The sequence below is a fragment of the Acanthisitta chloris genome, unplaced genomic scaffold (assembly GCF_000695815.1).
Source record: "Acanthisitta chloris isolate BGI_N310 unplaced genomic scaffold, ASM69581v1 scaffold2890, whole genome shotgun sequence".
Lineage (NCBI taxonomy): Eukaryota > Metazoa > Chordata > Aves > Passeriformes > Acanthisittidae > Acanthisitta > Acanthisitta chloris.
The window spans coordinates 133,483-161,139 of record NW_008653404.1 but is presented as its reverse complement, the minus strand read 5'-3'; the positions used below and the strand labels follow the sequence as shown (position 1 = coordinate 161,139).

At 36.1% G+C, this 27,657-nt stretch overlaps 1 protein-coding gene across 1 annotated transcript in view; it reads left to right on the top strand.

The window, feature by feature from the left end:
- Window positions 1-27,211, top strand: part of RBM26 (RNA binding motif protein 26) — a gene marked incomplete at its 5' end in the record, with an annotated part of 40,520 nt that extends 13,309 nt beyond the window's left edge. Inside the window, 10 exons of the mRNA XM_009080879.1 lie at window positions 1,802-1,933; window positions 3,675-3,746; window positions 6,893-7,021; window positions 9,172-9,246; window positions 9,877-10,047; window positions 14,246-14,350; window positions 16,414-16,623; window positions 18,459-18,545; window positions 21,871-21,984; window positions 26,506-27,211. Coding sequence (XP_009079127.1) covers window positions 1,802-1,933; window positions 3,675-3,746; window positions 6,893-7,021; window positions 9,172-9,246; window positions 9,877-10,047; window positions 14,246-14,350; window positions 16,414-16,623; window positions 18,459-18,545; window positions 21,871-21,984; window positions 26,506-26,595 — 1,185 coding nt within the window. The remainder of the gene's footprint in view (window positions 1-1,801; window positions 1,934-3,674; window positions 3,747-6,892; window positions 7,022-9,171; window positions 9,247-9,876; window positions 10,048-14,245; window positions 14,351-16,413; window positions 16,624-18,458; window positions 18,546-21,870; window positions 21,985-26,505) is intronic.
- Between the last annotated feature and the right edge of the window lie 446 nt (window positions 27,212-27,657).

Genomic DNA, 27,657 nt, shown 5'->3' with positions numbered 1-27,657 from the left:
CATTCCTGCAGATACTCCCCCTTGAAGGATAGCTTGGACTGTGCTATCAGCTTATTTGCTGGTTATGCTATCCAGCTTGGAGTATTAGCTGTGTATTTCCAAACAAATATCTGATCTATGTATTTGTTATTTTGCAAAACATCAATTTTAAATAGTCCCAGGATTGTTAGTGGTGTTGCTGTTTTTCCAGCACACCACCTTTAGCATGTTGGCCTTGATGGTTCAAGAATGAATTCCTCTTAGCTCCAAGGGACAGTGTTAAGGGTGCCTGGCTCACGAAGAACAGCTGTTCAGCATGTGTCAGCAGACTGCATTTTGAAGTCTGTTATGCGTGATAGAAGGCACACAGCGACAAGAACTTAAACATTTATCAGCATCAACAGTTATCAAATTGTTCAGTCAGTAAACAGGTATTTTTAATTCATAAGCCTTTGAGGAGTATGAATGGTTATTCCTCTTTTCATTGAAATTAATATTTAGTATCTCATCTAGAAGTAGTATGGAAACTTTCCTTATACCTGTTCACATACTATAAGTATTTGAATTTTTGTCAAGATTTCTGTTGTATTAATTAATTACAGTTTAATTTCACATGTATTTATGGTTTCCAACCAGATTTTGTCTGTCAGACACTAAAAACAGGCTTTTGAATTTTCTTCAGTGTAAAGCGAGTTGGTTTTTAAGTTGTCCCTTCAGTAGTATCTAGTCCTGCACAATTGCTTGAGCATTGCTATTTCATCAGCATAATTACTTTTGAAAATTCTCACTGTGGAATTTCTGTAAGGAGTAGAAGTACTTAGGTAAAGATGGTGGGAGTCATCCATAATAAATCATCAAATAAAAGGCTTCTGTCAGGCAGCAGAAATAATATGCTCTCTGCATCTGAGGTAGATAAGACAGGAAGTTCTGAGCTTAAAAGACAGCACAAAGAGATTCAGGTTAGATATTAAAAAACATTTTCTAATGCCAAAGGATATTGAAATGCTTTTGCCTGGAGAGGTGATAGGACTCCTTTCATCAGAAATCTGTAAGAACTGGATAGATAGACACTGTCAGTAATGGCACAGGTATATCTGACTTTGCCCTAGAGTGAGGAAATGGATTAGGTGACCTTCTGAGGGTCATAAATATGACAGTAAGCTTGCTTGGAAGCATATTTTTTTGGTCTTAAGTGTTTAATGTTTTTGTCAAAGGAAAAAAGGAAAGGTGTTAGCTGTCAGGGTGTATCTGTGGTAGGTTCAAAGATTAACTGCTCTGTTTTCTTTTTCCTCAGTCCCATGACTACATGTTTCCATATCCTTTCTTTTTCTCTTTTATGCAAGTTAAACACACAGGAGATGAAAAGTGACATAGCATTGTAAAAAGTGAGAGTCTTTGTAATACAAGTTGGTATTCTGCCTTTTCATAACTAAATGGTTGATGATGAAAGAGTCATGAGAGGAGTCAGAAAACTGCTTATTACTTTTTATTGAGTTTGAACAGGTAGAATTTAAGTTAGTCTAAGTAGATGTGATTAATGGAAATAAACTGGAGTCGTTTGATCACCTCTGGGAGCTGCAAGTGCAAAATAGATGTTATTGCTGTTTGCACTACACAAATGTTCAGTATAACAAAATAAATCTCATTAAGTGTTTATTTTTTCCCATCATGTGAGAAAGCCATTGAATGAGAGAAAGGAAGAAGTGTAAATGTAAATGCCATTGCAGTAATTTCATTGTGTATTTATTGAACAAAATACGTAGCCGTCTTTTGTTGTTAATATCATGATGTGTTTTTTTGGGGGGCTGGGGTGACATTACAGGTAATACAACCCTTAGTTCAGCAATCTAGTTTACCATTAGTGAAGCAATCGGTGAAGGAGAGACTTGGTCCGGTACCTGCAAGTAATATTGAACCTGCAGAAGCACAGAATGCCAATACGGAGGTCGCTCAGGTGTGTATTACAGCAAAAAATTCAGTTGGCTGTTTTTTGGGGGTTTTTTTTTCTTTAGTAGGTTCCATAGTGTATGAATGTATCAGTTAGTTTACTCGCATAGTGCAAATACAAATTTGCTACTTGCAAATGCATCTGATTGTGAATGGTGTTTTGATATGAAAGTTCTCCTCAGTGCAATGATATTTGGGTTTTGTATCTGAGCATGGTACTTAATTTTTACTATCATGACTTTTTACTTAGTTTCAAAAAAACCCACACAAAAGCTCTGAAAATATTTTGGTATTGTGTTAAATTGCTGGTTTCAGATGTCAAAATAAAATTGGTTTCTATTCAAGGAACTAAAAGCTATATTTTTTAAAAAGACAATACATTGTTAAATCATTAAAACCATTAGAGGCCTATGGTCGGCATATAGAAGCGTTTTCAGAATTTGTACATCATCCTTAATACAAGAAAAAACATAACCACAGTACCAATATGAATCATGACATAATCTGTTACTGCCATTAGAAATAGCCTTTAGTTTTTTATTATGTTAGAAATATTTCATTATTGCCATTGCAATGCTTTAGTCTCTGTAAAGGAAGACCATCAGATTCATGCTTTAAATTCAAACAACTTTGTGTAATTGGTGCCTGCAAATACCAGATTATAAACCACAAAAATGTACTGTATTTCAAATGCCCTGTATAGATAATCATCTACCAGCTGGAATGTCATGGACTTATTGCAAAAATTGCATCATATAATATTTGATTCCAGATTTGGATTTATCTTTGTTTTATTCTATCTGTTTATAGATGTATATTGACATACACATAGATATATATGTAAAATCATAGAATCATCAAGGCTAGAGGAGACCTCTGTGATCATCAAAGTCTGACCATTAACCTGCCACTCTGCTGTAACCCCTGAGCCTTAGACCATATCCTCCAGTGCCAAATGGTGACTCCACCACCTCCCTGGGCAATATTCCAGTGCCTGACCACCCTAACAGGGAAAGACTTTTTGTAGCATCTAGTCTGAATCTCCCATCTCAGCTTATGACTTTTCCCTCTAGTCTTCTCACTGCAAGCATGGTGGAAGAGACCATCCCTCACCTCTCTACAACCTCCCTTGAGGTAGTTGCAGAGAGCAATGAGGTCACCTCTGAGCTGCCGCTTCTCAAGGCTAAACAAACTCAATTCTCTTAACCCTTCCTCATACAGCATGTGTTCTAGGTCATTATGACCCTTGTTGCCCCTTGCTGGACTCGCTCCAGCACCTCAATTCCTTCTTGAAGTGAGGGGCCCAAAACTGAACACAGTACTCGAGGTGTGGCCTCACCAATGTCAAGATGATCATTTACCTAGTCCTGCTGTCACACTATTCTTCTTACAGGTCAAGATGCCATTGGTCTTCTTGGCCACCTGTGTCTCTCTGTAGAGTTTTCCTACCCTCAGGCAGATTGACACTCCCACCTAACTTAGTGTCGTCTGCAGATTTACAGGGGGAGCACTCAGTCCCCGTGTCCAGATCATCAGTAAAGATGTTAAATAGGACCAGCCCCAATACTGAGCCAAAATATCTAAAATAAATTTTATGAAGTGCTTTAATATTTTTCTTGTATGTTTGCTTAAAAGTCTATAGTTTTATTAGTCTATAGTTTTTGCTAAATTGATAATATTTGTAACACAGGAAATGATAAAATATTCATAAAGTACATTTGAGCTATAATTTTGCTTTGTTTTCTTAGAATGTGACTAAATTATCTGTGAAGGATAGACTGGGTTTTGTGTCAAAGCCAATTACTCCAACAACTGAAAAGGTAAGAGAATGTCTCATTCTCTTCTCTGACATATAATTTCAGTAGAATGGGGGATTTTTTGTGAACTCCCTTGTGTCAATATTAAGTTCGTTTCATAGCTATGAATAAAGTTATTTGCTAAGTGCTAGTTTTAGGAAGTATAATATATCAAAACTCAGTGGATGGCTAAGTGATTGTAAGAAGAATAAAACGTGCTGGGACATAAGCTGCTTTTCTGTGGGGCTTGTGTTAGTATAATAGGTTCCATTTCTTCAGTCATGAAGTAACTAGATATGTTCCAGAATCTTGAGTTGTTTAGAACTATACAGAAATACATTAAAAAATAAATAGCTTTTGTCTCTACATATGAAACTATAGAAAGCAGTTCTGTAAAAATGTTTCTGGACTTTTGTGCCCCTTAAAAAGTGATGCTGTAAACACTCACCCTGTTATTTGGTCTTAGAATTTGCAGTACTTGTGGAAAGATAAAATTCAAATTAATCAGTATAGAAAGGACAAAGAGAGGTAAGGTGGGAAAGGTTCATCTGAATTGTGGTTATGAGTTACATATTTTGCCCAGTGGTTGAAATTTTCAGAATACCAAGTTGTGGAATTGTTTAGTAATAAATTTTGTCATGCACGTTTCCGGATCTGTTTAGCATTATAGGCCAGCCTTTCCCAGTGTTTTTAACAATTGAGATGACTTTTAGTAGAAAGCAAGTTTTACCCTGTAACAGAATTCCTCTGTCTAGGTATATATCTTTTCTACTGGGAGTTGGCTTAACCTGAAATAAATGAAGCATCCACTGCATTTCCCACACACACGCTCACACACGCTCTGCCCCTTTTCAGTATGGCAGTTGATGGATTAAATGGAATCTAACAAGTAAAATTCACTCCAGAGATACTATGCTGTACTTGATATACAAAGGTAACAATGCTTGAAGTTGAATTGTAATATTTGAGGATGGCTCTAATTCATTTCAACCCAAGCAGTCTGCTTAAATGCATTGATCTGGGCTTTGTGCCTGTATTCTGTTGTTGGTTTGACTAGTTCCATTCTTGTTGCCCTAAATTAGTTGCAGATAAATACCGCGCTGGGTGTTCCTGAACTGCATTTTGCATATATACTATATGCTTATTTCAGTAGTAGGAAGTCTGCTTCACTTTGTAGTTGGAGTGGAAATACTGCTTTTTTTTTTTCTCCCCCTCATTCTATAAGAGCTGAGTTATCCTGAAACACTTCTTCACAAAATTCCTGCTACAATGGTGTTCTGCTATGTTGTCTTATGCTGCAGACTGATAACTGCTGGGTTGTTCACTGGATTGGTTGTGAAACAACAGTTTCCTTTGGTATTTTTAGTAGTGTTCTGAAACTTGATTTGACCAGTTTTTACCTATTACTGCCCCTATACAAGGAAGTACCTTGCGTAGTTTGCAGTGATGATGCTCTATAACCATTAGAAATTGAATGATTGACAGCTGTCAAAAAACATAGATGTCATGTTCCACATGGGTTTTTTGCTTCTGATGGAGTATAGGGTTTGACAAGGGATTCCCAGTGAGAAAGGAGGTAGCTGTGCTTCCTGAAGGGCAGGAGGAAAATGAGATGAAACATTCATTATGAGGCCTTTTTAGATTTGCATAGGGACTTGGATTTGTGAACTTGTAAAGAGAGTCTCACTATTCCTTCTCTTAATAGTATTAAGAGATTTAGAAGATGTTAGTGTTGTTTCTTGACTGCCTGTGTTAGCTGATGCAGGTACATCTGCTGTGGCATCTCTCCTTATATTAGAAGAGATGAGGGAGTGTGGCTCACTCTACCATGAAGACAGTTCAGGCCGAAAGGAATGTGTCCATATTTTTGTCTTTGCTTGGTCCTCTGTTTGTTTGTCCTAAATCTACTTTGTAGTAGAAACTATATGGTTGGGATATGCATACTTTAATGTGCTTTAATAAGTTTAGAAAAAAATCCTTCATCTCCTTTTTAATGGCCTGCTTAGAGCCTTTTATATTACCTTCTATAATACTCCATAACATGCATTGGTGGTTGTCGTTGTTTTCTCTGTACTGCCTACTCTAGGAAACACTTCACTGTGGGAAGAAATAGTATAAATAGCACACTGAAGTGAAAAGGGTTTATATGAAGCATTTCTGTTGCATATTCTTCTGATCTCTTGGTCTTCTCTGTCCTTCTGATGTTTCTTGGCTGTCTTTTTTTTTTCTCCTGTTGGTGGGCATTGTGTCTATTATATGGAGTGCATGGTGACCAATAGAATCTGCATGCATCTTTTAATTTTTCACACACACAGAAAATATTTTTGAACTCCTGGAAATGATACCAATTGCATAATTTCTGTGATTTGCTAACAAGGTGGACAAGATCATGCCTATATTATCTCTAGGACTTAGCCATGGATTCTTCAGTACTAGCATGGCCAAAATGTTCTTAAAGGAACGTGCTAAGTGAGCAGAATAGGCCAAATCTTCAGGTATTGTGAAGATATATGTAGTATATTTAGAGAGATTGTAAAGCAGGGAACTATGTTTTCAGTAAGTCATGGAGAAATTTCATACCTCATTGCAAATGTAGGAGACAGAACAGAGAGGCATAGGAGTCTCTTCCTTTGCTGTACGATGTTGAAGTCTTCCCTGTACTTGAGTTACTTCTTGCTGATTGTGCAAGCTCTACTTTGCACAAACTGCATGTGAAAAGGAACTGTTGTATCAACTTTGGACCATAGTCTCTAAAATTATGTTGAATTCTTGCTTGGAAAATTCTTATGACTGGGAAATACTGTGTTTTAGACTTCAAAACAAAAAAGAAAACCAACAGTTATTCTTGAGAAAATCTCCATCTTCTGTTTCCTTAACTATGCTCAAATACATAATTTTTTATGTATTTGAAACTTGGAAGTACATAAAAAATCTCAATGGAGAGTATTTGTAATCTGATGTTTTTAACTCTTACTTATCTGATGTGGTGCTGCCTCTTTAAAAATTGTTTAAGTTCAGCAAGTCCAAATACAATTGTTACACCAAATCTTTATATTTCATATCATCAAAGCAGACAAAGAAAAGACGCTTATATATTTTTAAGCACTCATGTGGGTTTTTTAAAAGATTGAAATTCACTGGCAAAAAAATAAAATGATTTCCTCCTATAGGTTTTATCCACTTCTACTGGCTTGACAAAAACTGTGTACAACCCTGCTGCTTTGAAGGCAGCACAGAAATCTTTGCCTGTTGTTTCCACTTCCGTGCTAGACTCTAATGAAGCACAGAAGAAAAAACAGGTAAATTAAATATGCTTCTTTATAAAATGGACCTAGGTTGGGAACTTGTGACCTGGAGATTGAGCACTATGTATCTTCATCTCAAGAGTGTAGGTGAAACTAGTTATAACAGTAAATTCACTATAATGTTTGGGGCTTTTTTTTTCACAAAGGACAGTAAAGTTCAGCATTGTTTTGTTATTTTTCAGTGTATGTCAGGCAGTGTAAGCAGGTATAAAACTCTGTAGAAATTCAAAATATGACACACACTCCTGGAATCAGAATCTCCACGTTGAGGTCTGAATTGTCTGTTGTGAGTGAAAGAGAGTATAGTGTAGTCACAGTTCTTCTATCTTAAGCCTTTCTGGAACTGGCCTTTATCATCAAACTGGCCTCTGTTCTCCATCTGTTTTGTAGTTGTGGCCAAAATTGTTTCTTCACTTGAGAAAACATAGAATTGTATGACTGCATTTTCTTGTTTATGAGCTATAGTTCTCCTACATCCATTTTTATATTTTACATAGTACTAGGTTTTCTCTTTATGTTAGAGATGAAGTCCAACAAATATGTATTTGGCCTTGAATAGATCACTCAGTTGTCATATAGCTTGCTAAAAATTTTCAAAAGGACCCAGCAAAGCTCCTTTTTCTGGTTTGTTCTTATTTAGAAGAACTAAACACAGGACAATGTTTATCTTAACCTTTTTGAACCACAAATTAAGAGTTCAATACTAAGATCCAAACATAACTATTGAAAGTAATATAATTGTTAAACAAAGATTATAGTTTATTGGTAAATTTCTGTAATTTATGTCTGATTTTAACTAACACTTTCTAGCTGCATGTCAATTTTGGCATTGGTTCAGGCTTTAAAGAAATCACTTCTAATTTTGGGATTTCATCTCATATATGTCCCCAACACATGTTTTTCAGAATTAGAGACTTTGAAGTTAAGATACTGAATGCCTTTAAAAGGGCAACAAACTTGTAATAATATTATTGACTTATCGTAACAGCTGTAGGTGTTTTTTTGAGAGAAGATGTGCTAAGAGATTGACTCATTTTTCATGTGATCTTGTACTCCTTCCTGCCTTCAGAGATTTGTTACAATATACTACTACTTATGGAAAAACATGATTTTGTGGGACTCACTCTCTTCTTTTCCTCCTGTCTCCCTAATTTTTCTTAGCATTCCATCCCCTTGTCTTATCTTCCCTTTCCTTTCAGAAAAATGGTTGCACACTGTATTGAAAAAACTAACATTTCATGCAGCAGAATTTGTCAGCATTTGGGAAGACATACAGAAACCTTACTACTATTTCTTTTTTTATCGCTCTTGTGCATTTACGCTCTTTGTCTAAGATATTTGATTTGCAGTCTGATCCTGGTTGATTGGTTATCTAGAGGTACAAAATCATCTTCTGCCTTTCCTCTTCCATTAAATATGTTGATATCAAAGCTCTTAATGGTTTTCTGCAAGTGTCCTGCTGCCTGACTTCTGCCTTCTGTATTTGGGAGCAACATTAGTAGGCGCTGAGCACAGCAGCGGTGGCATCTTCTCCTGCTTCACATTCCGAGTGCAGTATGTCGCATATTGATCAGTTTCAGTTCATTTTGATTTGCCCTTGCAATGTCAAGGTTCTGTTGTTAGTAGATTACTAGGGCTTGTTCCTTCCTAGTTAGAGCCATCAGATGCAAAAGAGGTGGTTTTCTTTGGGTGACATTTTAAGTTTAGAAAATAGAACATGTATTCTTTTTTGCTTGTAACAGTTCTGGAGAATGTGTTTTAGTTGATGGACTTGATTTACAGTTGCTTTCAATTTGTCTTTGCACATTTAAACTCTTGCATGCTGTACCTCTTGCAGTAGCATAATATGTTGCCTTTCAGCTTTCAGTGGAGTTGTGTAAGGAATTACTTTGTATGTCAGAAATAATGAAGTCTTCCTAGCCCAGATCTAACTGAGAAATATCATTAGATCTTTCAGTAATTTGGTGATGCATAGTTTTTCAAAGCATAATATAAAATACTGCCTATTAGTACCTTGAGCTTCTGGTACTAATTTTTTCCCTGTTTTTGTAAGTTACTACTGTGTAGTTGTCAGGTATAGTATATTATTATTCTGGCATTACGTTTCAAAGTCTAGAAACTTTGTAATCTTTTTATCCTTCTAGGAGGCATTACGACTTCAACAAGATGTGAGAAAAAAGAAGCAGGAAATCTTAGAGAAGCACATTGAAACACAGAAGGTAAAATGTTATCATAAAGTTGTAAAATCTCAGTTCACATCATTAAAATATTTCAGAATTGTAAGCATGAGCTAAAAAGTGGCCTATAAAATAAGCATTGTCTTAGAGTGGTATTATCACATTCTTTTAAGTCTAGAGTTTTAATTTAACTTGTCTTGTTATTTGACATTAAAAAAACCCAGCTACTAGCTTATGCTTTTAGGTGCAGTTTTAGTTGAAATTGCCTAATTTGGATGCAACATACATATGTTTGTGGGAGAAGGGAAAGCCTGAGTTCTCTGTGACAAGAGCAGGAGAGGTTGATGTAGGAAAGTATGCATGACTGCACGTAGGCTTAGGAAGGAAAAAAGGTCATAATGTCACTTACCTGAATTATTTTAAATTTTTATTCAACTTATGTTGAGAAACTGTGTCCAAATGAAATGGAAATATCAAATGTTCATTAGGAAATCATTAGAGATTCAGACAAATGTTGCTTTAATGTAAGATGTTAAAAGCTGCATGTTGAGTTTGTAGATCATAGCAAAAGAAATGTGGTGTTTAGTTTTTCTGTTAGTTAAAATGGGTAATGCAAAACAGATCTGTAATAGTAGTTGCTAAGTAAAAGGATTTTTTTTTTTAATTGGGCAGATGCTGATTTCAAAGCTGGAGAAGAATAAAGCCATGAAGTCAGAAGACAAAGCAGAAATAATGAAAACACTGGAAATTTTGACGAATAGCATTACCAAGTTAAAGGATGAATTAAAAGGTGTATCACCGGGAGGAGGGGCTCCTTTAAAAAGCATGAAAACTAAGACTCAGGTACTCAAGTTTTGATCGGATTTTTAATAAGATGAATTCACATGCTTGTGTCAGCAGAATAAGAATTATGCAGTCACATCAGCAGTATTTAGAACTGTTACTGGTTTAATATCGAAGTTGTCTTTGAAGTGGGATTGGTTTTGCCTTATTTTTAAAGGAACATGGTAAATTTTAAAACCATACTGTTGTCTAAAAGGTTTGCCTGCAGTTACACAGAAAACCAAACCATACTGGTACATAATTTTCTGGGGCTTTTTATGTCACTGAAATTTGTCAATATATTAACCTTTTTAGATTGAAGATTATGCTGGTCAGTTTTCCTTTGATCTAGCTGCCCGTGTTTAGGCTTTATCTGTGAAAAGAGTTTCTTTCCTCTGCTATCATTCTTGTTGGTACATGGCTGTAAACAGTTTTCCAGCTGCTTAAAGATGTAATTATGTTACTTTTTGAAATGTAGTGTTTTGATTTTTATAGAAGTATTAATTCCTAAAACAAATCACAGATTGATTAAGAATTAAGCAAATCTTGGAGAAATAACATTTTTAGAAATGTTTCATTGCCCTTTGCTGAAATGCAAGAGGTGCTGCCCCATTTCTCCAGCATGTCAAGATCCTTCTGAAGGGAAACACAGCCTGCTGATGTACCAGCCACTCAGCCAAATTTTGTATTGTCCACAAACTTGCTGAGGGCACGCTCTGTCTTACCATCCAGGTAACTAATGAAGGTGTTAAGCAGTCGTGACTGCTGGGGTGCACCACTAGTGACTGATCTCCAGCTGGACTTTACTGCCGCTGATTGGAACCTTTTGAATGCACAAGTTCAGCCAGTTTTCAGTTCATCTCGCTGTCTACCTGTTCAGTCAGCACCTCATCCTTTTGGCTGTGAGGATGTTGTATTGAACACCTTACTGAAGTCAAGATAAACAACTTCCACTACTCTCTGCTCTTAGTCTACCAAACCAGTCATCTCAGTGTAGATAGTTGTTGAGGTCAAACATGATTTCTCATTCCCTTTCCGCAGTCACCTTCATGTTCTTACTGTGCTTGGAAATTACTTCCCAGATGATTTGTTCCTTCATCTTCTCAGGGATTGTGGTGAGGCTGGCCAGCATGTAGTTCCCCAGATCTCCTGGCCTTTCTTCAAGATCAGAATTATATTTTCATTTTTTCAGACTCCAGGAACCTCCCACAAATGCCATGACCTGTCAGAGATAGATGAGATTGGCTTTAAAGTGACATCAGCAAGCTCCCTCTTTACTTAATAGTTGCATCCCATTGGGTCCCAAGATTTTTTTTGTGTATGTACAATCATAACTAGATTTTCTTTCCACAAGTCTTCTTGTTCCAGGCTTTTCCAGTCTCAGGATTTAGGACTGATGAAGGCAAGTCTTTCCAGTAAAGACTGAGGAGTAGGAGGAATTGAGTATCTCCACTGTTCTTCTGTCCTTTGTTGCCAGGTCCTCCTTCACATTCAGCAGTCAGACCACATTTTTCACAGCCTAGTGCTCATGTTGCTGCTGATAGATGTGCTGAAGCCCTTCTTGTTTCTCACCCCACTTTCTGGATTCAACTTTGGGAGAGCTTTGGCTGTCCAAACCAGTGCCTGCCAACAATTTCTCTATATTCTTTTTGTGCTCTCCCTGCTTCTGCCTCTAGTACACCTTGGTTTTGGGTTTAAGTTTTGTTAGGATCTCCTTGTTCATCCAGGCAGGCATCTTGCCACCTTTACTTTATATCCTGTATTCTCTGGAACTTGGAGGATGTGATTCTTGAAAATCATCCTTCCTTTCCAGCAGATATCCACGGCCAGGGTGTTCAGACCCAGGGTATTCAAACAGGAGGCTGCTTAAAATTGTCTCCAGAAAGTATCATCTGTTTTCACCTGATTAGGCAGTGAGTGGTACACACCCACTGCAGCGTCACCCAACTTGGTCTGCTGTCTCAATCCCGATTCATTAACTTTCATCTGTCTCATCATCTGTCCCAGGCAGAGCTCTGTGCATTCACAGTGCACTCTCTTATAAACAACTCCTTGCCATCCTGGCTCAGCCTGCCTTAAGAGACTGTATCTGTCCAGTGTACCACTCCAGTTGTGTCAGTTTTTCTACAATGTTTTTGTAGTCCCAGGGAGATTGTAGCCCTGCAATGGCAGACAGACATCTAGTGCCTTCTGTTTGTTTCACGTGTTTCGTGTATTAATGTATAGGCTCTTCAGAGAGGCACTGATTTCCCAGAAAAGAAAGGAGATCTTGCCCCCCATTAAACTGTTCTGTAGGCCTTCCCTCATTTGTATGCATTGGCATGTGTATGCTTGAGGTGGTCCCTCTTCAACCTGGTTTTGTTGATCTTTGCTTGGTAACCTGGTCCACCACTTCCTTCTGGGATTGTTGGTTTTTACTAAGAAAAAGTGAGGTAAAATGCTAATTTTGAACTGTGGTTTTCATGAAGTTTTTGAGCTGCTTTTTCATTTCCCTTGTAATATGGAAAGTGAAGAAACATTTTAAGCAAACCCACTTCATCCTAGACAAAATATCAGAACTGTTAAAAAGTTGATTTTGCTGATACCTTTCCTTTCAGGTATATTGTGCATTACCTGTGAGCATTGTTTTAACATTTGAAAGAGAGGAATCAGTCAGTCCCATCTGACTTTTGTGAAAGCGATGATTTTGCAGCGTTTTTGGTTGAAATTTACAGCTTTGACAGTTTTCTGAAAGACCTTGCTCTAGGTTCTCTTGCATTTTCTTAGTGTTTAAAACCTGAGCAGCTCTGAAGGCGGCCCTGCAGACTTGGAACACGAGGCCCACATGACTGTGCTATTATCTTTATCTATTTTTGTCTTCTAGTTCATTCAGATTCAAGATACTCTCCCCTCTTGAGTGTAGAAACCTTTGCTGCTTCTTGATGTATCTTGAAGGAGGTATTTTCTTTTCGAGACCTGGCACAGCTCTATAAAAGAGATGTCTTCATTAAGACCACTGTAAATAAACCTCAAAAGTAGGACACCAGTGTCTCTGGCTGCTCTATAAGTGCTAATTGCTGGTCATGATTAAAGTTCAAAGGTGCTTGTTTTGCCATGTCGTTGATGTATTGCAACGCAGTGAGTTTTGAGAGAAACACTGATTCCAGTTTGAAAACTCGGAAAACCATTGTACAGGAAGGAGATAATGGATTTTCTTCTGTGATTGCTGTAGATAGTCAGAAAATGGGGCTGAATGGGCTTGAGGTTGAAGTTGCCAGTTGAATAATCCAGCTTTTTTTCTTTTAAAGCTTCCAGGAACAAAACAAAGAAACAAAAATCCCCTTCTTTATCAGTGGTGATACTTGGTTTCCAACTGTCACAACTGCAAAACCTTCATCTCTTGATCCAGCCTTTGAGTACATTACATGCTGTGGTTTTGAATCAATGGGTGTAAATGTAAACTGTTTCACAGTCATCTATAATTTTATCCCTCATTTGTGATGTCACTGGAATGTTTTGCTGCTGCTTCTTCCATTAATAAAAAAAGAGTTTTTTGCTTGGAACAGAGTTTCAAATTAATTTTCATGGTCACATAGTCTTTTCCTGCACCTCAGTGGTTGCAGTGAGCATGTCTGAATTGGGGTTCAGGGACACCTTTCAGTTTCATGTATTTTTTTTTGAACTTTCTAATAGTTTTTTTAAGATCCTGTGTCCTGGAAGGCAACTTCAGGTGCATCAGAGACCAATCTTTTATTACCAGAGGTCTTGTTACTTACTGTGTTTTTTCTACTATGGTCTGACCAGAACTACCACTTGTGCTTTTGCATTATGGAATTAAAATAAACTTAGATGCTTTTTCTGCTGATTATAGATTTTGTATTTGTTCATAGTTGTACTGCCTTTTTTTTTATTTTTAGAATTCCTTTTATCTCATCATCATTGCCATATAATCTTGCATTTTCTATGTTGTGTACCTTTAGTTTAGAAAAAATTCCATGTGCTTTGGCTTTGTGATAGTCTATAAAAGCTTGAAATTATCAAGCTCAGAAGGATACTATTACACATGGAAGTTTTATGTTGCCACAAAAGCTCCTAAGCTTGTGCTTGGTTTGTCTTTGAAGGTGGAAACTGAGTGTAATAAGCAGTGTACCTGCAAATTTACAGCTTTTTATCGAAAAATTGTTTCCTCAGTAGAGAATGTGAACTGTGGAACTAATAATTTACCATAACAATTTCTTAGATGCAGAAAGAGTTACTAGATACTGAACTGGATTTATACAAGAAGATGCAAGCTGGGGAGGAAGTTACTGAATTAAGACGAAAATATACAGAGCTACAGCTGGAAGTATGTTTGCCTCTTCTTTTGTAGCAGTGAAATATTTTCTTATATGTTTATTAGGTTGTGTATTGTATCATAAAGTATTTTTTCCAGAGTGCAGTATTAAGTTGCATGTAGGTGGAGACATTTAACAATAATATTTTAAAAAAATCAGGTTTTCTCCTTCAGTTGAATTCAGAAATAGTATTGGTTTTAATTCTGTTTACTAATTTATTTCAATTCTGTCACTAGTTAGATGACATGATATTTTATAGATTTGTGGTAGTAATACTTCCTTGACAGTGTGGAGTGTTTTTTTAATTGTTGCCTTTGATACAGTCATGGTGAGTTTGATACAGAAGAGTTAAAAAACACTGCCCAGTCTTTTATTCTTAAGTGTTAGTATCTGCTTGATGAGATGAACCAAAAGAGCTTGAGGTGCCCGAAGTAATATTATTAGAGCATGGGTTTCAAGAGGAGGACTTAACAAAAGCAAATACAATGTTTCCAGAAGTATTCAGTGTACAGAAAAACACCAAGTGCTTGCTTTTGAGTTGGCTGTGAAAGTCTTAATATCCATGTCTAATTTTGAGGAATTCTGAATGCTCTGGGTGTTCTGTGGTATATTGCAGTGTCTTGCCTGTATGATTGTGTAATATCTACTTAATCCCATTATAATCTTATCTCTTTTTACTGTTAAGCAGGCTGCTGTATCGTTAAATCCCTCTTGTCTTAATGAAGTTTGGTCATGTCTTATGTATAACTACATATGAATACAATGCACATTCGTGTGGCAAAGTTGCATTAAAATCTAACCTTAAAACAAAGTTGTTATGCAGCTTTGGTAATTGTGAAAACAGATTTGTTAATAAACCAAGCCAATTGAATAGAGGTGCCATAAAAGCTTATGTTAACAATATTTATTCTGATGGTGAGTAATACTTCAGAAGTGTACTGAAAGCTTATTTATAAGTCGTGCATTTCCAAAAATATGTGAATTGAATGACATGTAAAAGAGCAGTAGAAAAAACATGGGTGCTTATTCAGGATAGTTAGACCATAGTTGAGTGTGCTAACCCTACTCCATCTCTTGTTAAGTTTGTATTTTGAGTTGAGGGAAGAAAACAACCCTGAAGAACAAAACCAAAAAACCCGAACCCCTCGGGATTCTCCTGAAAAAAATAAACAAACTAGATACTACTGTAAAATTAACTGAATAATTTCATTGATAAAGACATAAAAGATTGAACTCCTCATGGGTGGTATCGCTGGCATGAATTAAAGTAGTGCCATCACCGTGTGAGGTGTAAAGACTGCAGGATATGTTAAAATTATAGTTATGATGATTGCACTTAATATTTGATTCTGATGTCATATTTATTTGGGCTTGAAAATAATATTTTTCTTGTTATAGACATTGACATTAAATACCAGGAAATGCGCTTTTGAAAGTTAAAGTAACATTCAGAAATTATTTTTTAAATTCCTGTCACAGTCACGGTCATTGGCCTTTTGACTGTCCTCAGTGCGCATGCCCGCTCCTTAGAAGGGATGCACAGGAAGTTACTGTGTACGTAGAGCCAAAAGTTTAGCGAGTATTTTGTTCTTGGCAGTGCCTGTTAGAAGCCTTCGTTTCACACCTCACAATTCTGTTCTTATGCTGCATTCATTCTGGTCAGAATAAAAGCCTTGTGTGAACTTTCAGAGAGAAATTAAGAAACAAAGAGAAGAATTAAGTAGTTAGACACCACATCAAGAAAACTTGTTAATGAAATTTCAGTTGTCCTGCAGTTCCTTTTTCCTATGGGGAGTTATCCTCTCAGATGAGGGCTCTATTGATACCTGTGTTTAATACCTGACTCTTTTTTTCCTATTTCCATCCTATTTTTGGTCTGTTAATAATTAACTGTATTACTTTTTGAATGTTATTAACATGTTCGCCTTTTGTTATTTTAAGACCCGTAAGCTGCTCTTCCTGGGGCTTTTTTTTAAAATGTATTTTCAGGAAACGTCAGAATATGTGTGTAATTTTTGTGTAAATACTTAGATTTTGAATTTTAATATATCAATGTTATGTATAAACATCTTAGGCTGCCAAACGAGGGATTCTTTCTTCAGTTCGTGGTAGAGGGGTTCATGCAAGAGGTCGGGGTGCATCACGTAGCAGAGGTAGAGGAATACGAGGCCGGGGTAGAGGCAGAGGAGTTCCTGTGCATGCAGTTGTGGATCACCGACCTAGGGCATTAGAAATCTCTGCATTTACAGAAAGCGATAGAGAAGATCTCCTGCCACACTTTGCGGTATGTCGCAGTTTCTCTTTTTTTGTTCTTTGGATGACCTTCTTCTGTTGAATGACGTGTTTTCTCTTGATTCGCTTCATCTGGAAATACTGTTTAGGAATAAATCCATAACATGCAGAGGATGCATCAGCAAAAGGTGAAACAGGAAAATGACACCATTGAGGCAACTAGTTATAACTAATTGCATGGCATTTATAAGGCTTGGGGTTTTCTTGGAAAGAAGATGGGAGTATATATAAAGTAATGGCTTATAATATTTATATGTTCAGGATATATGTAAATCTTACAAAATTTTAGGTACACTAAGATAAAATAACTGAAGGCATTGTGAGAACAGACTGATTCAGTGCCAGCCTTTCAAAACCAGAAGTCTGTGTATCTTTGCTGAAATATCTTAACAAGTGCTTAATGAAAGTTTTCATTGAAAATATTCATTGCTTTTGCCCAACTTTCGGAATTTAAGAATCAAGATGAAAATTGTGCAGCTGTATGTAGATCTTGGCAGGGCATCCAAACATTTCTGCCTGTTCGTGTATGTAAAGTTGAAAAGTCAGAGCATTTTCTGCATTTCTTATTTTTTGTTTTCAGTCTTAGAAATTATAAATTGATGTACATAATTTGCAGCAAATTTTTTTTGCAAATACAAGAAAATTGAAAACAAATGTATAAAAATCCTTATCCTCCATAAAAACTAACTATAATAAAAGCAAGTTTGTTTATTTTATGAAACAAATACAAAGAATATCTAGTGGCATAAATTACGTGAATCTGTGACTGTGCCCACTCCCTCTTACATTTGTTTGTTTGATTCCCTTTCCTACCCCTGCAACGTTTAATTGCAGCAGTCCCCTCTGAAGGTCCAGGAGCCAGTAAATCCAGTAACTTCTGCTCCAGCCACTGTACTTAGTATTTTCTGTCTGGCAACATTTCAAAAGAACAGGAGTCAACAAGGATCTGTCTCTCCTTTTTTAAAAAAAATTTAAAAAAATCCAAAATCTAAATAACAAAAAAAACCCCCACCCAGAATAAAAACTCCTGCCACTATTATACTGGGGTTTTTTAGGTATTATGTTTCAAGAAGCTATGTATACACACATTCATAAATGTACTTGTATATTTTATTCCCCTTAAGTACATTGCATCATTCCTTTCTAGGGGAACAGAAAGGGAACCATCATACCTGTAAGAAGAACAAAATCACTTCCTGTGGAGTTGAATGATAGACCAAACATGTGTACATACCTACATATGTCTGTGTGTATTTAAGGGGAATAAAAGCACTTTATGCAGACATGTATGGTGGACTGAATATTTAAGCAATGACTTAACAAATTTTTGGTGTAAAATTAAGAACATACAACTTTAAAATGAAGCAATACATTTCAATACTTGGTCAGCCATAGGTGGTTTCCCAGTCCAGTTTTGATGATGAGTGTAAGAGAAAAAAAGTATTTTAAATCTACAGGATTGTAATTTAATCTGTTGTACGGATATCGCAAAAGGAAATATTGCTGGCTTTCATTTTGTTATGTACTTCTCTTATGTACTGAAAACTTCATGTTTTTATATACTCTGGTTTTGTTGCAGGATTAGTAAAGTTACTGTCTCTAACAGACAAAAATATTAATCGAAAAGAAACTTAGTAACATCAAAAGATACAATTTCATTCACAGTGTTGGTAGTGTATTCTTTGCAAAGACAAGTACTCTGATTGGCATTAAGGCTGTGAAAGATACACTATTCTAATTTTGTGTTCTCTGAGGGCATTTGATCTGACTGTTTTTTTTAGAGGTGGAGAATTGTTTTACTAAGCTTCCTTTTTTATTTATCAAAAGCAATATGGTGAAATTGAAGATTGCCACATAGATGACTCTTCCCTCCATGCAGTGATTACCTTTAAAACAAGAGCAGAAGCTGAAGCTGTGAGTATAGTCTTTCTAGAAAATATTCTGCAGCATTCAAGTACTTTCTGGTTCCGTTATACTTCTATATTGACTAAATGTAATACTGCTGGTTGCTTTAAAAATACCGACACAGAAGTTTAATTCTGAATTAAACAGATTTGCCAGAACAGCATGTTACTGAAATAGTTAGGAAATTAGGATGTTTACAGCAAAGTGAAGTGTGGGCTGTAAGAGAAACACTTGGAAGTCCATAGTTAGATGTCTTGGTTTGTCTTCATTTATTTGCCAGATTATTTCACATGAAGACTTGGTACACTCATAGTCTTCCTGAAATTTCACTGACATCCTGCAGAGTGAGCCTGTATGTTGTGTTTTGGATTGCTTGGATTTACTTTTGCCTGAAAACCTGTGATAGTGTAAATGTGATTTGATCTGATGAGATTTTCTTCACATTCTTTTCCTCTTCCCCCCTCCCCCCCCAGCCTATTTTTTAGAAATTTATGAAATGACAGAATCGTAGAATTACAGAAATAATTTAGAGACTAAATTCTGGAGTTGATGTACTTTGTATTTCAGCATTCTCACATATGGATCATTAGGACTTTATACATTTAGCTCAGCAGGACTCCTGCCTTATTTGGTTCATGGTATAGGCATTATGTGAACCTGCACAAAATAATGAGCATAGTTGTTCTGCAAATGATTTTGTTTTCTTTAAAATCCTTGCATCACTATTGGGAAGGAGTATCCTGAAAATAATAGGGACTTCAGAAAGAATGGATTCATATTTACGGTATGATTGTATGGAAAGATTTCATTTTATGTTTATATTTTTGCACCAAGTTTATCTGGTGGATGTTACCCGAACACAATTTCCATACCTAGCCAGACTGTCCTCTTTTTGTATACTTAATCTTGAGGCACCAGTGACCTGATTGACAGAAATGCTGACATTTGCAGAGCAGATTAAGCCAATGTGGACAGTAGTTTCGAACACTCAGAGTACAATAATTTATGGTTACATATTTTGAGAAAAAGTTTGATCCATGTGCCAGGGATGTTTAACAGAAACATACCAGTTTTGTTTGTAAAACTCTTAGGTATAGCAATGATGAGCACTAACTATATGGAGATTATAATTATTCTGTAAAAAAGGAAATGTAATTAATTGTATGCGGTATATACTGACTGAGAGGGGAAAACAGTTGCATACAGCTGTATTGAAGGAACACAGTTCTCCAAAAGTCCTGTGGGGAATAAGAAATACCTGCTTGCAGATAAGAGCTGTTGTAATTAGTGCCCTCATAACTGGACTGAATTAATTGGCATTTTAGCTTTGATGCTTCCTGGCATTGGGTGCTTCATTTTGCAACCTCACGATCTTTGACACTGTAGTTTACATAAGAAATACTCATTTAAGTATTGAGAGGATCTTGTGCTTCCCTGAAAAGAAAAATAGGTCACCTAGAACAATAATCTGGATTTTTGGACTATTCAAATAAAGTCTTTACTTCTCCCAGATGGAGTATGATTCACAGCAAGAATCTTGACGATTATCTTGCTACAGATACTTGTTTATCAGCAAAATACAGGTTTTACTGTTAGAACATGTTGTGCCTAAAAATGACATGGAACATCATCTCAGCCTTAGCCAACTCTGTCTCTAAAAGGGTAGTATTGGTAGTATTTGGTAGTATATGGTAGTATTTTGGAACCAAACATGGAAGTGTAGAGACAAGCACCCGAAAAAGAAGGTAGCGCAGAATAATACAGATGTGGACGGAGAAGGTACATAAGTTTGGGGGAAAGGCTGAAGTCAACATTATGTACTTCGCTTTTGTTCTTGTGATGCATTCCAGTACATTTAAAAAGCATTACTTTTTTTCCTCAATCACTCTCGAGTAGAATAGGTGGAGTTTTCAAGCTGTATTCAAGGTGAAGTTCAGAATATGCTTCAGAAAGTGGGGATATTTTAGCTGGGCGAGGATGCATGGTCAGTGTTTGAGACATCCATGTTCTAGTTGGCATTGAAAGTTCTACTTGGTCAAATGACATTGTGTCTAATTGCACCTTAATTTTTAAATGAAAACTGTGAGAACTGGGTTTGATCAAATCTAGTACAACCTGTATTTTCCTTAAGATATTCTTATATATTGAATATATTTCCAGTGAAATTTCTGTGTTTACAACTAAAGCAGACTTTAAGACTGGCAATTGGAGAAGTTGCAGAAAGTAATAATTAAAAACCTCTGTTGAGGCCAGTTGTGAAGTAAATACAGCTAGTATTTTATCTACTTAAATGAAAATAGGACTAGGCTTTATGATCATATATGTTCTAGCCTGGAAAGAAGAGGAGGATTCCCTGTTGTAAAATGTGGCATTTTTATGTAGTAGTAATTTCTTCCAAAGATTACAAGTTGTTTCTGGACCTAAATGTCACATACAAGTACTTTTAAAAATTCTAGTTGTGTGACATTGTGATGAGACCATGGACAAAAAGCTCCTGAGCTGCATTTTAATAAGCATAGAATCTTTGAAATTTATCATAAATTTATATGTACAGATTTAAAATTTATATCTGGGGACTTTAATATCACACAATTCATGTTCAGATGTCATTGAACATGTAATTGTTTCTACATTTCACATTATGCTGTGCTTTCAGATTGTGCTATAAATCTTTTGTGACCATGACGGTTATTTCGAAATGTTGCTAACGCTGATTTATGCTCATTCATGTTACTTTAATTTGAACATACTATTTCCAAAGCAGCCACTTAATGCAGCTGGTACTTAGAAAGGCATGAATATCCCATAAGTTAAAAATTTTTGCATTTCAATTACAGCAGCTTCACAGGAAGTGAAACGTTTTCCGGTAGATTAAATTGTAATCACAAAGGGGCTTTTTTTTGGTTTTAGTTGTTTGGTTGTTGGGGTTTTTAAAATATATTAAATCATTTGTGCAGTGTCTTGCTTCCGCCTATAAGTTATGCATTAGCAGTTTTGTGTCCATCTTTGTAAGGTGAGGAACCCATCAAAATAATATTAAAAACCAGGAGGGTGTTGGTCACTGTTACCCACATCACCAAGTGATCTATGGTTTTCCAAGCTTATTTTCTTCTGAATATATTTTGATCATTTTCCTCAAAGGATGTGTGAATTTCATGTACAGTGAATCAAGGTGTTTTGTTTAACTTATTAACAGTAATTCAGTGGGAACATAGTACAGCTTGTGTTTTCTTTTGTAAAAGCAGGTTGTTGGGTTATTTCTGACACTTAAGTATTACGGGTATTAATTTCTTCCCCTGACAAATGATAACTAAAATCTTTAAACTTGTTTTAGGCTGCAATTCATGGAGCTCGTTTTAAAGGACAAGAGCTGAAGTTGGCATGGAACAAGCCTGTTGCTAATATGTCAGCTGTTGAAACAGAAGAAGCTGAACCTGATGAGGAAGAAGTAAGCTTGCTTTTTTCTTTATATTTTTATTTTCATTTTTCTTTCTGAGATGAAATAACACAACTTTTTTTGTAAAAAAAAAAAGTTACCAATTGATTCATACTTCTATTTTTTAATCTAACTCATATTTTGATATCAGAAAATAGATTTGTCTATAAATACATTTCTTATTTTCTAGGCTGTTGAAAGTCTAGATGCTTCACTTGTCCTTGCTGCAATGTTAAATTTCTTACACAACAAACTCTAGAGGATATATCTAGAAAATGGGAGGGATGGGTTTGAACTTGCATGAGAGAGATTGAGGATTTTGTCCAAAATATGTTTTGTGCCATCTACTTTTTGGCACTAATTTCTTAGAAGATCAAATTTCAGCCTCTGATTTTCCTTGATATGGCTATCCTTTTTCCTGATACGGCTTGGAGGATGCAGGTGAAGGAATAATTCAGGGCATTTACTGACTTCATTAAGACTTCTCAAGTACCCCTGCTGAGTGTTGGTGTTCATCATGGTGCATGAGTGATACTAAGGCCTTGTCAAAATAACCTTAAGATTTCTTGATGTAGTCTATCTCATAACACTCAAAATAGCAATATTTGTGAATTCAAAAAGTAAATGCCACTTGGGAATGAAGTCAGACAACCTTTTTCTTGATTTATTTACTGACAGTTAACTGTATATACATAATTGCCAGAGAATAGCTGAAATGCGCCTTGACTTAGTGATAGTATTTTGTCTGTATTTTTTCCTACTGCAGTTTGGCAGATCTATTACAGAAGCAGCTTCACAAGATTGCTTTGTTATGACCAAATTCAGTTAGTTTTTTTACACTTGGTAGTGTTCACTTCCTTTTTTCTTCCCTGAAGACAGCCAGTTTATCTGTTTGCTTCCTGTCTCTAAAAAGGCTAGTTTGTTTTTAGTGTGCCAGTCAAAGAGAGGCAGTGTAGTCTGCCTCCCACTCTGTGTATTGCTATTAGGCAGCTGTGCATTCTGACTTCCTAAATGCTGCTTTGCTTTTCTACTCCAACCTCAAGCACTGACAGATAGTCATGAGCTGTGAGCGAGGAAGAGACTACACTGTGGACTCTTCAGAGCATCTTAGATATTCTGTCACTTCCCCTTCAGGGAAGTATTACCTGGGAAGATCAACAGCAGTGTCTGTTGTGGCAAGGAGTCTGCCTTATTGAGGTCTCACTGAGTAACCACTGTGCTCAGACTTTTTGCATAAGGGAGGGCATGCAAGGATATGCAAACACTTCAGCAAAGTAAGGAAGGAAAGTACAGGTTTGTTGGTGGATGAGCTACAGACACATTTGGTCTTTTAACTGTCTCCCCCTCCCTGAGACAATGAGTTGTAGGAAGGAACCACTGGGGTATAGGGCATTGGAGAATGGGAAGGAAGATAGTAGAGTAACAAGTGACGTGTTGGCTGCCCTGGCAAAGAGAGAGGACAGATTTACAAACTCAGACCTAGATGTGTGATGACAGCTTGTCAGCTGAGAAGTGTTTGTGCTAGTGGAATACATTTATTTTAGGTGATGGTTGTTCTCCTTAACAGCAGTCATCAGGTATGGAAAGAAAATCAGGGAAAAGACTGCATAGGACTGTTTTCTGAAATTCATAAATAGATGAATATAATCTAAAACTTCACAAATCTTGAAAATTTAAGTGAAAAGGGGAAGTCACTTTTTTTAAGAAGTTACTTAATTATTGTAAATTTACCTTTATTGTAGATTGTTTTTTTTCACTTGACCTTTTATTTTTCTAACACTTTTCTTGAGATCTGATTTTGTTCTTTAATTTAACTGGTTTTATTTGTCTCTGGACTGATTTTGCCATCATTCCTCAGCTAATTATTCTTCTTGAAAATATGTAGGAGTTGATCTTGGATCAGAACCCTTAGCTGTTCAGTGGTTATGTCTACTTACTGAAATCTTTGCCATAATAAATCTATAATATACAAATATTAGTTTGCCTATATTTTTGTTAATAGTGTTGCTGGAATCTTACTTGGCCCAGTGTTTACAGGTTTTTTTATTTAACATGGTTGATGTGCTTACCTCTGACCCTTTCCCATTTTCAGAACAAGCCAAATATGTGTAGCTCTCCCATCTTTCTGTAATGAGACTGGACTTTATTTGGATTTTCTCCAACTGAATTAGTACTCCTTATTGTCACCAAATTTCTTTACATGAGGGATTTCTATTAGGTAGTCTTTGGGAAATTTTGCATTTAAATGCCACTTTTCTGTGAGCTTTGTATTGCTTCTAGCATTTGATTAAGTTAGTGTTTAAAGTATAATCTTATGATCCCCATGTCTCAGATGGATGAGTTCAAGAACTTCACGTGCTGAAGTTCAACCAGTTACATAAAAGAAAATGTACATAGTGTTACTGTTCAAAATTTACTATTTATGCAGGATTAGTGTGTGGGTGGGGTTGGTTCTTACAGTCAGTGGCCTGAATTTGAGTCATTCTTTATACATATAAAAGTCTTTGCATGCTTACAATTCGTGTTATTTAACTTCATTTTATAGTTGCTATTGCAAACACATGGAAAAGGTTTCCTTCATTTTTCTGTGTCTAAACTACCATTTCAGTTCAGCTAAGGAGTACCATGCTCAAGAGTGATGCGGCGAAACTGAGTACCTTGTTGTTTCTGAAAAAGAAAAGGAAAAAGGGAGCTAGATCATTCACTAGAGTGAGATTCTCAACAACAAAACAGAGCTTTAGTCCATTTATGGAAGTAAGAGCAAAGTCTTTTGCACTTGGGTGCTTCGGAAAAATCCCTAGTGAGTAGCCAGTTAATTATGAAAGCTCCTGATCTTCCTAGATGCCTTATGTTCTACACCTGAGTGCCTAATGCAAGAGTTGACTCTACTGAGTCAATAATGATGCCTAGGAAGAGTATAAAATGTGTACATGGAGATAAGATTTTAATCATCAGTGGTTTGCAATTCAAGGACTTGTTTAGTCAGACATGCGATGTCTTTGTACTTGAAAGCCCTTGATATTTGTTTATTATATGAATTTATCTGGTTTCTTTGGAATCTGAATAGCAGCTGGAATGTCCTGCTACAGGAAATACTACTGTTAAACTCTGTCTACCCAGAATAAGTATTTTACTATTGGATCTGCCACCTGCATGTTTAATTTTGATGTACTGCTCTTGCATTGAAAAGACATCATTCTCTCTTCACTTTCTCTGAGACACTTAATATACAGGGATACTGTCATACTTTCCCTCATTTTTTTTCTCGCCATATAGTTGTTCCCCTGTATGGAAGTCGTTCTGGGCTTTTTGGTCATCTCTAATTCCACTCAGCCTTGTGCACCTTAGAGTTCTGCATTTTGTGCTGTCCAGGACTCCTCCTTTTTGACTGTTGCACTGTTGTATTTTTAGCCCACTGTACATCTAGATACCACGGGAAAAGCTGAAGTCCTCAGAAAGCTTCTGTGTTTTAGTCGGGGTTAGACTACACAGGCAGACATTGACAGACAGGTGAAGTATCAACAGAGCTCCCTTTTAAAATGCACTTTCCATAGGCAAAAGTAACGAAGATAGTAGTTTCTCCCTCTTGTCAAAGAACCTAAGACATAAGGCTTAGTTCTAGGTTTTCTTACCTCTTCAGAAGACTTCACAAATCGACCTTCGTGCTTCTTGTTGAATTTGGAAATTCTGTAGCAAAACCCTACAATTACTGAGATGGGAAGACTGTAACATTTATGTAACAGCTGGGAGATTTTGCTAGGGAAAGGCACCCTTGTGGTTTAGGCCTTTCTTTAGCTAGTGCAGTTTGCTGTCTTAGGTGCAAGATGTTTCAAGATGTGATAGTTCACATACACCCCTGTGTCTGTATGTAGATAAAAATTGTAACTTTTACTGTTTATTTTGTTTGCTTGTTTGTTAAACTTTGCCTCTCTCCAGCCTGTAACTGTTGACCTTTGGGAAGTCTGTCAGGTTGCTGTGTTGTTACTGAAAGGAATTGAAAGTACTTCAATGTATTTTATTTGAAATTTTGCTAATACCTGTCTCACTGCCTTGATCTTTCACATTTTTATATTTATTTTAAGCCTGATTATAAACTGTCAAAATCAAAATGCCTCAGACTCAGACTTTTTGATTCTGTGGCACAGATAGATTAAGCTCTGGGATGAAAGCAGGCACAGTTACTGTGAACATGCAGAAAGAAGAAATTAGTTTTCAGAATAGCATATTAATTTGCTTGGGAAAATAGCAGTTTGGGCATGAATGATATGCTGAAGAACCAGAAGAGCTGTTGAAGTAATAGATCCATATGTTCTGGTCATTTCAAAGTCTGTTGAAAAGAAAAAAAGTTTTAATTTGCTATTTATTAATCCATGTCTATAATGCACATACATGCAGTATACTCTTTTGAAAGCATTGCCATTTACCTATTAAAAACCAAATTGTTCTTTTTTGAATTGCAAGTATCAGATTTTTGTTTTGCCTTTTGATCTTAAACATTATTTCATGTAACAGTATCACGTTTTTTTCTTGAAGTTTCAGGAAGAGTCTTTGGTGGATGACTCGCTGCTTCAGGATGATGATGAAGAGGAGGAGGAGAATGAATCTCGTTCTTGGAGAAGATGATTCAACAGACGAATGACAATGCTAGAACTGCACCTGTGTTGCATTAGTATTACCTAATGTACTTCTGCATCTTTGTATTAAAAGAGGTTTTGTGATGAAGTTGGTTTCGGATATAGACTAAAAAGCAGCTGGTCGGTTATATGTTTTGAGAGATTGATGTTTGAGTTACATTTCAGTAAATGATTGCTAAAGACATCATACTAGGAACATATGCAATGTTTTTATTACATAGTTCTACAGAAAGTTACAGAATTCTTTGGGTTCTTTGTAATTTACTGAATTGGTCAAACACAAATGACCAGAAGTTGTTATAACATAGATAATTTTTGTTCTATTCCAGATACGGAATGAAAATTTGCATTTAAAATCTTTGTGAATGTTTTCAGAAATAAATAGATAACAGTACTAAACTGAAGTCTCTAAAGTTACGTATTCATAATATTGCATAGTAGTATGCTTAGGCTTTACTATGTACTAGCCTTTTGTTGGATTTGTGTACGTATTTTACCTATGGGTTTTAATGATAAGGTGTATGACTGCTTTGCATATAAGTCCTTATGACTTTAAGATGTTAAAAAATAAAGAAATGGAATGGTCTTAAAAAAAAAAAAGAAAAAAGAAAAAAAAGCAATAACCAAAAAAGATAAGGCAATGGTCCTTCATGATGAAAAAAAAAAGAAAAAAAAAAAGAGAAAAGACCATTCCAAATGGCAACCCCACCCCCATGTTCACAAAAGGAGCTTGAATCACTATCACTTGCACTAAAATCATACTGAATATTGTTGAAAAAAATCTCAATCACATTTCATTTACATTAACACACAGGTGTACTCTGTTGCATAGAAAACTTCTGAATGTTCTGAACTTCAAACTGGTGTAGGTCAAACAGTAGATAGAATAATATTCCAACAGTATGAAATCTTTTCTATGTCCCTGCACTGCACAACTGTAGAGGAAAATTTGGTCCCACAAAAATAATATGCAGTACTTGAATACAGTTTAGCAAAATGTGAGAAGTGGAATATTTGGTAGATGATATTCTAACGTATTTGACTACCCACA